Raw genomic sequence first — 12,214 nt, 5'->3', positions numbered from 1 at the left:
ATCTAAAATAAGTTTAACTAAATATAAAACAAGAATTAAATCTCAACGAGATGCAATATAAGTTCATTATCAACCTAATCCCGAGCTAAATCCAAACGAGTTCCGAACCACAAGCTTTTTGGACAGTCCTATATGTGACTATGCGTAGTGTGATTCCATAGAAAGTGTGAAGACAATGAGTGACTATGTGTAGTTTGATTCCATTGAATGTGTGAAGACAATGAGATCTATCATGATTCAATGTGGCAAACATGAGATGTTAACCCATACCACATCTTATCAACTCAAATTTAATATATTCATTTGAAGAAAACATGCAAGGACAGTACAAACACTACTTAATGTAACATTTACTTGGACAACCCACAGTGGGGTTCCTTTCAATGCAGCGTCTGGCCACGCTAGCGGTGATAGGCGCAAAACTCGCGCAAAAAACTCACGCATGTTGTGGCGTTGGAGTGGACAAACAAGTTGTTGTATAGAGGGCAAGTAAACGATCATGTATAAGCTGCATTCGGGTCATACATGCCTAGTTGCGTAAGTTTAGCTCTTGTTAATTTAAAAATCCTGATCGTATCAATAAGTAAAATACACATGGCACAAAACAGTTTATATTGAAGCTATATCGGTCCACAAAATGTAAAATCAAACCGAGAATGTTCTACACTGAGTAAACAACCTTTCCAATGCATGCTATTCTTTTGAAGTTATCACTAGCAATCCAAGAGCACCTATTAGAATATACTGCGTAAAACAAGAGAAACCTGTCAGTAACAATTAAGGGGCGTTTGGTTCACGAAACTAATTGGAATTGAAATGCTTATATACGGTTAAAAGGTGATATTCTGTGATAAGATGATAGTAAAGAAAGAAAATTGGTCTAAGAATCAAACCTTGATTATCGGCTGTTCTGTCATTATGATTGTCACCCAACCAACGTAAGGCAGAAACCTGTAAAAAGTACCAAACACGCGTGTTTTATATAAAAAGAACAAAGACTTGCGTGTAGGGCTGCAAACGAACGGAACGAAAATGAACACGAACAAGACCTTGTTCGTGTTCGTTTGTTAAGAAATACATGTGTTTGCAAACCGTTCACGAACAGTTATCGAACGAGATTTTATGTTCGTGTTCGTTTGTTAAGCAAATGAACTTGTTCGTGTTCGTTTGTGTTTGTTTGTTAATTTTAGGAAACAAACAAAAAGAACGCGTTGACGAACACAAATGAGCACAAAATAATGTTCATGAACACAAATGAAAACAAATGAACACAAACAATCGTTCATGAACAGAATATATAATACACTGACCCTTATAAGATATTTAATTTGTCGGAGTTTTGAAGTATTTAAATAGATATAAAAAATAAAAACACTAATGGACTATCGAACACAAACAAACACGTTACCGAACGTTCACGAACATAAACGAACGAACACGACCTCTGTTCATGTTTGTTCATTTAAATAAACGAACGAAATTTCTTGTTCATGTTTGTTTGTTTAATAAACGAACGAACACAAACGAACTTCCCACCGAATGGTTCACGAACTGTTTGCCAACGTTTGGTTCGTTTGCAGCCCTACTTGCGTGTTTAGTGCTGAATAAACAAACAGTTTGAAGTTCAACTTACCCGACAGCTCTCCCCATAATATGATGTCGTTGCAACCACATCTGGCCTTGAGCATACAGAAGCCTGTCGTCTCCAAAATTGTTGTCGCCTAAAAGATCACAACGACAGTTTGATCATATGTAAGATTCCCGTTTATTTAATTAAAGAGTTAATTACTGTTTTCGTCCCTATGGTTTGTCAAAAATCACTATTTCAGTCCATTAGTTTAAAAATTGCGACTTCAGTCCCTATGCTTTCACTTTCGTAACCATTTCAATCCATTATTCTGTTAAGTACAGGAACTGAAATGGTTACGAAAGTGAAACCACAGGGACTGAAATCGTAATTTTTAAACTAATGGACTGAAATAGTGATTTTTGACAAACCACAGGGATGAAAACAGTAATTAACTCTTAATTAAACGTAATAGGTGTGCAAATATATTGTGAAATGAATTACAATTTTATAGCTGTTAAATTAATCTAGATTAGGAATTGAATATAAATTACCTTTTGTAAGGACATCGACTTCTCCATCTTCATGCTCATGAACCTACACAAACCATATCAGTAGATATTACACTCAGAAAGTCAACAGTACAGACGATGAATGCGACTTTTTGTAATTGAGCAAAAAAAAAAGGAAAAATTACAAGTTTTGTCCTTCATCTTTATACCACTTTTCAGGCGGTGTCCTTTTTAACGAATGTTGACAGGCGGTGTCCTTTACTAGGTATTTTGTTGCAAGTTTTGTCCTTTACACCCAACCCAGTTAAAAAACCCTGTTAATTGTTGACTGGCGGTGTCCTTTACTAGGTATTTTGTTGCAAGTTTAGTCCTTTACCTAGGTATTTTGTTGCAAGTTTAGTCCTTTACATCCAACAATTAACAGGGTTTTTTAACTGGGTTGGGTGTAAAGGACTAAACTTGCAACAAAATACCTAGTAAAGGACACCGCCTGTCAACATTCGTTAAAAAGGACACCGCCTGAAAAGTGGTATAAAGATAAAGGACAAAACTTGTAATTTTTCCAAAAAAAAAAAAGAAAAAAAATTAAAGTTATGGCTTTAAAAAACTAATTCACAATTAAGAAATATCATTGGCGATTGGAGTATCAATCAACAGAGTAAAAAACCAAAGTTAATCCCTGATAGTTTTAAAAAGCGTGTGGCACTCTGATGCGTTTTGATCCCAAAAGCCAATGTGCAATGCGCGAAGCACGCACATCACGTGTGAGAGGCACTCGTTATTAAAAAAATAAATTACGAAAAAATTATTTGTAGGCAATATTTTAATGTCTTAACTTTTTAACACCAAAATATAAGATACCCTCATCATCTCTGATCAGATTCGTTAAATCGATTGTCTAATTTGTTCAAATACTGGTTAACCGCATAAGGTGCCGCCTCAGCATCAGCTATGCCACGTCATCACATGCCCATCATGTATTCATGTGATGCACGCATCATGCGCTCCTAATGGGCACATTGTATAACCAAGACTCACTAGATTACTTAAAAACAAATCTGATAGTATAATCCTTGAAACACGTACCTTAATCACGCGATGAACAATCGGAATTTCACGCCCCTGCACATAAACAAGAGCAGAACCATACATCAGGGAAGTTAAATTTGTCAAGTGCTGATGTATACTATATGTGCATTTTTCATAAAATTCAAGGAATATGATAACTGATTTAACACGACATGATCTTCATAGTTAAGTGAAGTTAAAAATGTATGCTATACGACATTGGTGACAAAGTGGGCAAGTTGGGTGGGTTTGAGTCATGGGTCAAGATGGGTTTGGGTCAGCATGGTTTAAAAGAATGGAAACGAGTTTCGAGGCGTTTTCCCTTCGTCTCACGAGGCGGTTTTAATAAATAAATATAAAAGTTATATATATTAGAAAAATAATAATAATAATAACTAATTTCATCATCAGATTCATCAAAAACATAATAAAAAAGACATGAAATTGACACAAAAAGTCAAAAACAACTATGAAAATCCCATGAGGCGCAGCCTTTCTTAGCGCCTCAGCCCCTCTGAGGCGCATATGCAGTAAAAACCCCATGAGGCGCACCTCAAACTCCTATATTGGCCGTTTTGCCTCGAGGCGCACGCCTCAAGTGTCTTTTAAAACCATGTGGGTCAAGAGGGGTTCGGGTTAGGATGAGATGAAAAAATAGGGGAATTGGTCTGTAATAATCCCAACTAGACGTCATTGGCCATTGCCAGTCCCACCTTTGAATATTCCCCATGTCAGTCCCACCTTTCACCTATTTTTCCTCCACCGGTTCTCAGTTAAAAAAACTTAACGGAGTCAAGTTTTTTTCAATTACAAACTGACGTATTAGGGCTTTTGATTAGAACGAGGATACGAGTTTATTGATGTAAAACTTACCTCGAAACGACTTGATTTTTGTTAATTGGAAGTTTTAAACACCCGAATTGAAGTACCGTTTTCATCGTTTGGAGCACAATTTCAAGGTAAGTTTTACATCATTCGACTCGTATCCTTGTTCTGATCAAAAGCCCTAAAACGTCAGCTTGTAATTCAGTAAAAACTTAACTCCGTTAAGTTTTTTTAACTGAGGACCAATGGAGGAAAAATAAGCGAAAATGGGATTGGCATGGGGAATATTCAAATGTGGGAGTGGCAATGGCGGAATGGCCAATGACGTCTAGTTGGAATTATTACAGGTCAATTCCCCAAAAAAATAATAATAAAAAACAAAAAAAAGATATATAAGTATAAAATAAAAAAAAGTACAAAAAATAAAAAAAAAGATATAAAAACTAAATATAAAAACTAAAAAATTTAAAGAAATATAAAAATTAAAAAAGTATAAACTAAAAATATAAAAAAACAAAGAAATATGACAAACAAGAAGAAATAAATTAAAAATTATAAAAATTAAAAAAAAAACAAGTAGCAAGTAATAAATCTGATATAAAATAACTAAACGAGCCAAGCTTGAGCCGAGCCCGAGCCAAGACAAGTAAACTATATATAAAATAGCAATTGTAAATTTGTAATACATATAAATTAATTAATAAAAAATAAACGAGCCGAGCCCGAGCAGAGACAAGCTAGTTACCTACTAGCCAAGCTCGTGCTTTAGAAACAAAGCTCGAATCAAGCCGAGCTCGAGCTTTCATAAGTTAAACGAGCTTGAGCTCCAGTCTAGTCTAGTACAGGCTCGGCTCGACCCGTTTGCACCTCTAGGAACAATGATCCCTGCAGTTTGTTTGGTAATACAATCTAGTTCTTTCAATGCTGACCTACTGTTATATATTTTGTTATCTTGCAGTACTTTAAAAATTTGATCTATAACTAAAACTAAGGTGTTGGTTTGATGATATGCGTATACTTACTACATTTTCGTATTGTTAGTAGAAGCAATCATGCCGGTTACTTTAGCACCAGAAGTGCCACCACTTCATATATGTGATATGCAGTTTACAGAAAATCCGTTTGTTAAATAGTGTATTGTGTGAATAAACACGACCCCAAGCGTATATTGCCCTATGTAAATCTAGTTGGTAAAAAGGAAGCTCTGTTGATGAGACTATTAATCCCAAATGGACCACAAGGTTTTAACCAATGTTGTAGAAGGCGCTAGGCGCTAGTCGGGTGGTGAGATACTGCCTAGGGATTAATCGGGATTAATAGGGATTAATCGGGATTAATCGGATTGGACATTTTAAGTATAATTTTACAAATTTTTTTATATATATAGATAACTTTATACTTTTTATTAATAAATTTACAAGTTTAGGAGATAACTTTATACTTTTTATTAATAAATTTAAAAGTTTAGGAACCATATGAAAACTAGTGAAAGATAGAGGGGGTTAAATGTTAAAATACCTAAACTTAAATGTTAATATAGGTTTATAACTAAAATTTGGGCTTTAAACCATGGGCCAGGTTTTAAAAATTGGGTTTATTGGGTCAAAAAACATGGGCCCGATTAGTCTGATTTTGACCGACTTTTACCGATTGTGTCCGACTTTTACCGACTTTGACCGATTTTGACCATAACCGATTTTTTGACCGACTAGCTTAAATTTAGACAGTAACCCACCGACTAGCGCCGATTAATCGGTCGCCTAAGCCGATTTCTGCAACATTGTGAAAAAAAAAACCACCTTTAACAAACTAAGTACCAAAACCAAAAGATCCCATTAAACTAATCACCATAGAGCTAAACCAACACTCAATCATCCCCACCTTTTTCAACAAATCAGAGGAGTAAACAGTAAACAATAAACTTTCATGTAGATAGGCCTAAATATAACAACTGGAATCAAACACTACGGCCATAAACATGAATCATAAACATGAATTTCATGAAACAACATGCATGAATCTACAACTACAGTCTGCAGCACTTTTTAGTTTTTACAGATTATGAAATAACAGATTTCCGTACTTGATACGAAATTATACAAAAAACAACACATTCGAAAGCAACAAAAACACCGAATCACTAATAACAAAAGATAGAAATTTATTAAGAAGCTTACATCAACATTGAACACCACAATCTCTCCAGCACGAATTGGTTCCTTACTCATATGCAAGAACAAAATATCACCCTGCAAGACATTCAAAAGCGTTAGTACTTAAAAGTTAAAACCCAAAAGCCAATTCACATGCCAACAAGTTACAACCTCTTTACAGTGGTAAAGGAGGAATCTTGCATCATAGTACAAGAACAAATTATCATCTAAATTCAACGAAAAAAACGCTACGAGAAAACGCCCGACAACTCCGCTAACCAAAAACTAAAACCTGAACTACACCTGTCCCTTAAACTAATAAAAAAAAATAAAAAGATGACTTACCCTTTTGAAACCAGGTTCCATACTTCCAGAAAGCACAACAACAACAGGTGATTCACTACCAGTAATGCACATAAGCCCTTTCCATATTATTAACGCTGATGTAACAATCATACCTGTAAAGATCATACATTATATGAGTTAAGTTCACGTACAAAGTGCCTTATCGTACAAAACGTACAAAAGGCATGAAAAAGCCAAAAAAACGCGGTGGCATTTTCGTAATTATTTACTCGTAGAGTAATTATCAAAATTACTCTACAAATGATCTTGTACGGTAATTTTGATCTTGTAGGGTGATTTTGAACTTGTCATCATCATCATCATCATACTCAGTAAATCACACCAATAGCAAAGCAAAGGTAAGGTCCGAGGAGTAAGATGTAGACAGCTTTACCTCTACCCCGTAGGAATAGAGAGGCTGCTTCCAGCGAGACTAATTTTGTAAAATGTTCTTGTAGAGTAATTTTGATACACTTGTAGAGTAATTTTGATGTTGAGTAATTTTGATACACTTGTAGAGTAATTTTGATAATTACCATACAAGATCAAAATTACTCTACAAGATACACTTGTAGAGTAATTTTGATAATTACCCTACAATATCAAAATTACCCTTGTAGACTAATTTTGATAATTACTCTACGAGTAAATAATTACGAAAATACCACTGCGTTTTTTTTTTTTTTTCATTTTTGTCCTATTCGTACGTTTTGTATGACAAGGGTATTTGTATTTGATCTTTTGTCTACATTATATTAACCAAAGTTAAGAATACCCTTACACAAGAACTAACAATTATCAAAACATCACAAAGTTTACTTCTTTTAACCATAAAATCATAAACTAAACTAAAACCCCTACTTAAACTTCAAAAAATTAATATCAAAACACCAATCCAGATATTCACACAACACTTCACAATTCAGTTACAAAAATTGATGAAGATCTACATAAATTGAGATCGAATTGCAAACAACAAAGTAGATCGGAAGGTTGAAGTAAATAATTCAACATCTAATAATAACAATAATAATAACAAAATGTATGAAAGGAGAATGACGAACCGAGGCTAATGGCTTGAGTGAACAGTTGTCGGAATTGCATAGATTTCACTGAATCGATTTGCTCTCCGATCCATCCCATTGTTCTGAAATTGTGTGTGCGATTTAGCGGAGTGAAGAAGGTTTTGGGATAATTTAATTTAGCCCTAATTTCGAACATGAGTAACGCAGATATAATTGTAAAACGTGTTGCGGAAAGTTACAGAAGTGGACCCTAGAGTATGCGTGAAGTTGTAGTTTTGTCGTTTTAACTTGAAACTTTCATTCCATAGCATAGTTAGGGACTTAGGGGTGTGTTCGGTTTGGTTATTAGCATTAACCGTAACCGTAACCGTAACCAAAGTTATCGGTTAATTGGTTCAGTTAATTCGGTTAATGAGCAATTAAGTAGTCATCAGGAATGAATTCCAATTACACAACATTTTCGGGACAAGCACTACTAGTGTGGGACCCTAAATATCCCACGTACAAACCTTCATATGTGTGACGTATAGGCTCCATGTTAAACAATTTTGTACAAGGCATGATCTAGTAATGAAGTTAACCGAGTTTGAAACTTCATCGGAATTATGATCGAGGTTTTTCAAGATTCTTTATCCCTGTTAGTCTATTTACGACACTTTATCTTGTTATGGGTTCATGATAGGTCCTAACTAGTGTTGTTGTTTATGGTCTAATGTAAATAATGGGTTATTGGATTTTATCACCCCCAACTATTGGCCTTTGGCCGTTGCCACCCGCAACTAACACTTTGACACCCGGCACCTCCAACTTGACTTTTTGTTTGTGTTGGCACCACCCAGTTAACTTTGCACTAACTTGGTTAGTTTTTTTTTTTTGCTGACTTGGCCATTTTTTGATGATATGGCCGGTTTTCGATGACATGTCATGCTGAGGTGGCTTTAAAGAAATATGTATGTTATTTATATAATATCTATAAAGCAGATCCTCCTCTCTCTACCCTCACTCTCTACATCTCTGTATCTCTCATCCCTCTCCCCACCAACAACAACTACCACCATTAACCATCAACTATAACCGCCCACCACCACCCCAACTACTACCATCCACCACTACCATCATGATTTACAACGGTCGTTAGATCTGCAACAAACAACCACTCATTTACCCCATCGATCTAGGGCTTTTTAAAGGGGAAAACGCTAATCTATGGTTCCGGTGGCAGATTCTGGTGTTTCACGCGAAGAAAACGACATTAGACGTAACTACCAGTTCATCAACAGATCCGGCAGCATCATCCACCGGTTCGAGCACTGCCAGTTTCTTCTCACCGGCATAAGATGTCTCCGGTGATATTATCATCCAGCGCTAGGGATGAGATCTTTTACCGAAATACCGGTACCGTACCGGTACCATACCGGTACCGTACCGATACCGTACCGTACCGATCATAAACGGTACCGGTATCGGTAATAGATTTTTCGAAATTCGGTATCGGTAAAAAACGGTATCGGTACCGGTATTTTTCGGTAAATACCGGTATTAATACCGAATTTAATAATGACTTTATGTATTTTGCTATTATCTTAGATCCCACTATGAAATTATATTTTCTTAAACATTGTTTTACAAAAACCAATATCAAATTTCTTTTGTTTGGTTATTTTTAATCAATTATGGTGATTTTTTAGACATGTTGGAATTTGAATGTTAAAAGTCGAACCCATGGATGTTTACCTTTTGATTTTTTTGACTACTTAATATGTTTACCTTTTGTTTACATTCCTCTATATATTACTCTAGTTTAGTTAATAATGGATGGATGTATTGCACATGAATTTTTTTTAGGTAAAACAATGGATGACACCAAAGCGGTACCAATGTGGTAAAGTACCGAAATACCGGTACCGATACCGGTACCGTACCGGTACCGAATCTATAAATACGGTACGGTAATCGGTATCCACATTTTCTCAATTTCGGTAACGGTATTTACGGTATCGGTACCGGTACGGTACCGGTATCGTACCGATCTCATCCCTATCCAGCGCCGGAAGCGTCATCGTTCCCAGCCAAAAACCCAAGTCTCTGGTGGTGTTATCATGCAACGCAGTTTCGAAGTTAAACGGGTCGCTTAATAAGTTAATTGGTGTATATGCATCCACTGTTACCGGTCTTCTCAGATCCGGCAGCATCATCCACTGTTCGATCACCGTGTTGCATCATTCTTTAGTTAAATTGTTTTCATCATTCTTTAGGATGCATTCTGAGAAGATCGGTGACAAGTGTTTTTGTTTGTGGGTTTTCATTATTTAGTTAAAGTGTTTTCATTATTTGAATTGTTTTCATTATTTGAATTGATTCCGCTGCTTGTTGCAAGTGTTTTTGTTTGTGGGTTTTGTTGGTGGTTGGTGGAGGTGACGGTGGTGGTTATGGTACGGGCAGAGGAAATGGTGGTATGACGTGGTGGTTATGGTATGGATAATTGTCACACCCCAACCGATGGCGGAATCATTGGGGCGCAACACTGAGCAAAACAGATTGTCCAGAAGTTTCCACAACAACTATTATATAAATTCAGTTTACATGACACGTCCCATACCGTGTCCCAAATAAATAACAAGTTATCATAGAAAGCAACTAGGCAAATAAATTCCGTTCCGACAACTCAGATTTAATTATTACAGACAAGTGTTTATTATTTCTAGACTCCCTTGCCTCGATTTCATCACCATGCGCCTAAGCATCCTAGCAACTTAAGCACCTGTCACATACGTTAAAATAAAGTCAATACATATAATGTAAAGGTGAGCATACAAGTTTGATAATAGCATATAGAGTTCGAATAGTTTACGCATAACCAGGCACGTACACAGAGGAAAACGATGCATGTTAATTATCGACATGGGACCATCGATACCAACGACTGCGGGTTGACCGTCCGAGACGGTTCGCAATACATGATTACCACCGTAATCCATGCAAGTAATTGTCCTTAACAACCCCCGTGTGAACGGGTGCTGAGTCCAAACTATAGTACTATGTTGCTAAGGCAGGTAGATTGCACTCCACGTGTAAACATAATAAACAGCATTCATTTAGTCAAGTAGCACATGCAAATGGTCAGCGTTCAAATAGTTGTGTTTGATTGTGATTTGATAGGTAACGTATGTAACACCCAAAAGTGCTAAAAGCAAAAAGGGATCGAGTATACTCACAGTGATTGATTGTGGATTGAAGGGAGCGCTGAGAGTAAGATTAGCCTGAATAGTTCGATAGCATAACGATAAGTAACGCGGAAAGGTAAACAAGTATGGATGGATTGAATGGGCTGGTCGATCGAACGGCAGGTTCGATCGAACGGCCCGTTCGATCGGCCGGTAGGCTCGATCGGTTGGACCATTCGAGTGGATTGTTTCTTCCTCTGGTGTGTTTGTGTTAGAGGATTTGAACTTTTGAAGTTTTCGTTGTAGTATTTGAGAACACTGAAGTGTTCAACCAATTAAAAAAACAGTACTATAGTTTTGTTAGAAAGGAAAACTAAAACGATGACAAGATCGTAATTTTTAGCAGGGGTAAAATCGTAATTTTTAGCTAGGGGAAAACCATATTTTTATTTTAAACCGGGGAAAAACATAATTTTAAATTGAGGGTGAAAGCGTAAGTTTGAACCAAGGGAAAAATCGTAATTTTTTACATGCTACAATTCATTAATTACAGAAAAGACAAAAAATAAAGCAAAATAAGTTGTGTTGTATATAAAACCTCATTCAAACGAAATACAGTTTACTTACTGTGTGTATGAAAAGTAATATAAACGGTGCAATTACTTGCATTGCTACGTTGCTACGGGATTTGATGAGCTCGGTATGGAAAATACCGTTACCGAAATCCCCAAAAGTGGGTACCGGTACCGAATATACCTGGTACGGTACGAATCGGTACCGGTACTGGTACGACACCGGCATTTGAGGGTAAAAACAGATGAATACCGGTGTCGAACCGGTACCGAAAATATACCCGGTTTGGTAAATTCGATACCGATACAGGTACCCGATACCAGCTCATTCATTAGTGATATTATTATACATTAAATTCAATTTTTATTACTATATTGATTCAATTATCTTTACTGTTCATTTAGTGGACAATGATGTCTCCATTACAGATTTTTGAAGGACAATTTCACTTTGATAATTTGTGATACAATACTAATTAGCGGTTTAGTTGTGCATTTTTAGTGTATGCTTTCTTAGAATTAATATTACTAATAAATACTATATCGAATTATTTTTTATATATATTAATAATAAATACTATATTGATTTATTTTATATATTAAATTACTATCGATATAATTTTTTTAACCAAAAGCATTGAATCTCATTTATTTATTGTTTCAACAAAACTATTATTTGTTAATGGTAAAAAAAGAAGGCACCTCTTCAATAATTACAAGTCATTAGGGCTGTTTAAATCGCTCGTCGCTTATCGCTTGCTCGCTGATCACTCGGAAAACACTCGGAATATGCTCGCTCGGTTTGGTTCGGTTTGCAAACAAGCCAAGCATGAGCAAAGGAGGCTCGAATTAATTTTTATTAATTTATTACATATATAAATTATATTTATCCAAACTAGCCTAAGCAAACCAATACAAAAATTTAACACTAAATTTAAAACTAAAACTCTAAGTCATGAAGCGACAATATTTGACATCTTTCT

The 12,214-nt window shown here is 35.8% G+C and overlaps 1 protein-coding gene across 1 annotated transcript; it reads right to left on the bottom strand.

The window, feature by feature from the left end:
* Positions 1 to 530: 530 nt before the first annotated feature.
* LOC110897398 (signal peptidase complex catalytic subunit SEC11A) lies at positions 531 to 7,690 on the bottom strand. The gene is made up of 8 exons (XM_022144150.2): positions 7,535 to 7,690; positions 6,471 to 6,583; positions 6,150 to 6,221; positions 3,166 to 3,201; positions 2,122 to 2,164; positions 1,634 to 1,721; positions 894 to 951; positions 531 to 744 (listed from the first exon to the last, which is right to left on the bottom strand). The coding sequence occupies exons 1-8, from the start codon at positions 7,611 to 7,613 to the stop codon at positions 694 to 696; spliced, it is 540 nt and encodes a 179-aa protein (XP_021999842.2). The 5' UTR covers positions 7,614 to 7,690; the 3' UTR covers positions 531 to 693.
* Between the last annotated feature and the right edge of the window lie 4,524 nt (positions 7,691 to 12,214).

Source organism: Helianthus annuus, chromosome 13 (assembly GCF_002127325.2).
Source record: "Helianthus annuus cultivar XRQ/B chromosome 13, HanXRQr2.0-SUNRISE, whole genome shotgun sequence".
Lineage (NCBI taxonomy): Eukaryota > Viridiplantae > Streptophyta > Magnoliopsida > Asterales > Asteraceae > Helianthus > Helianthus annuus.
This window is presented reverse-complemented; position numbering and strand designations above follow the sequence as displayed.

Coding starts and splice junctions, on each gene's coding strand:
- LOC110897398 (XM_022144150.2), bottom strand. CDS start 7,613: ATGGGATGGATCGGAGAGCAAATCGATTCAGTGAAATCTATGCAATTC. Junction 3,202..6,149: donor TTGTGGTGTTCAATGTTGAT/GTAAGCTTCTTA, acceptor GTTTATGTGCAG/GGGCGTGAAATTCCGATTGT. Junction 745..893: donor CAGAACAGCCGATAATCAAG/GTTTGATTCTTA, acceptor TGTTTTACGCAG/TATATTCTAATAGGTGCTCT.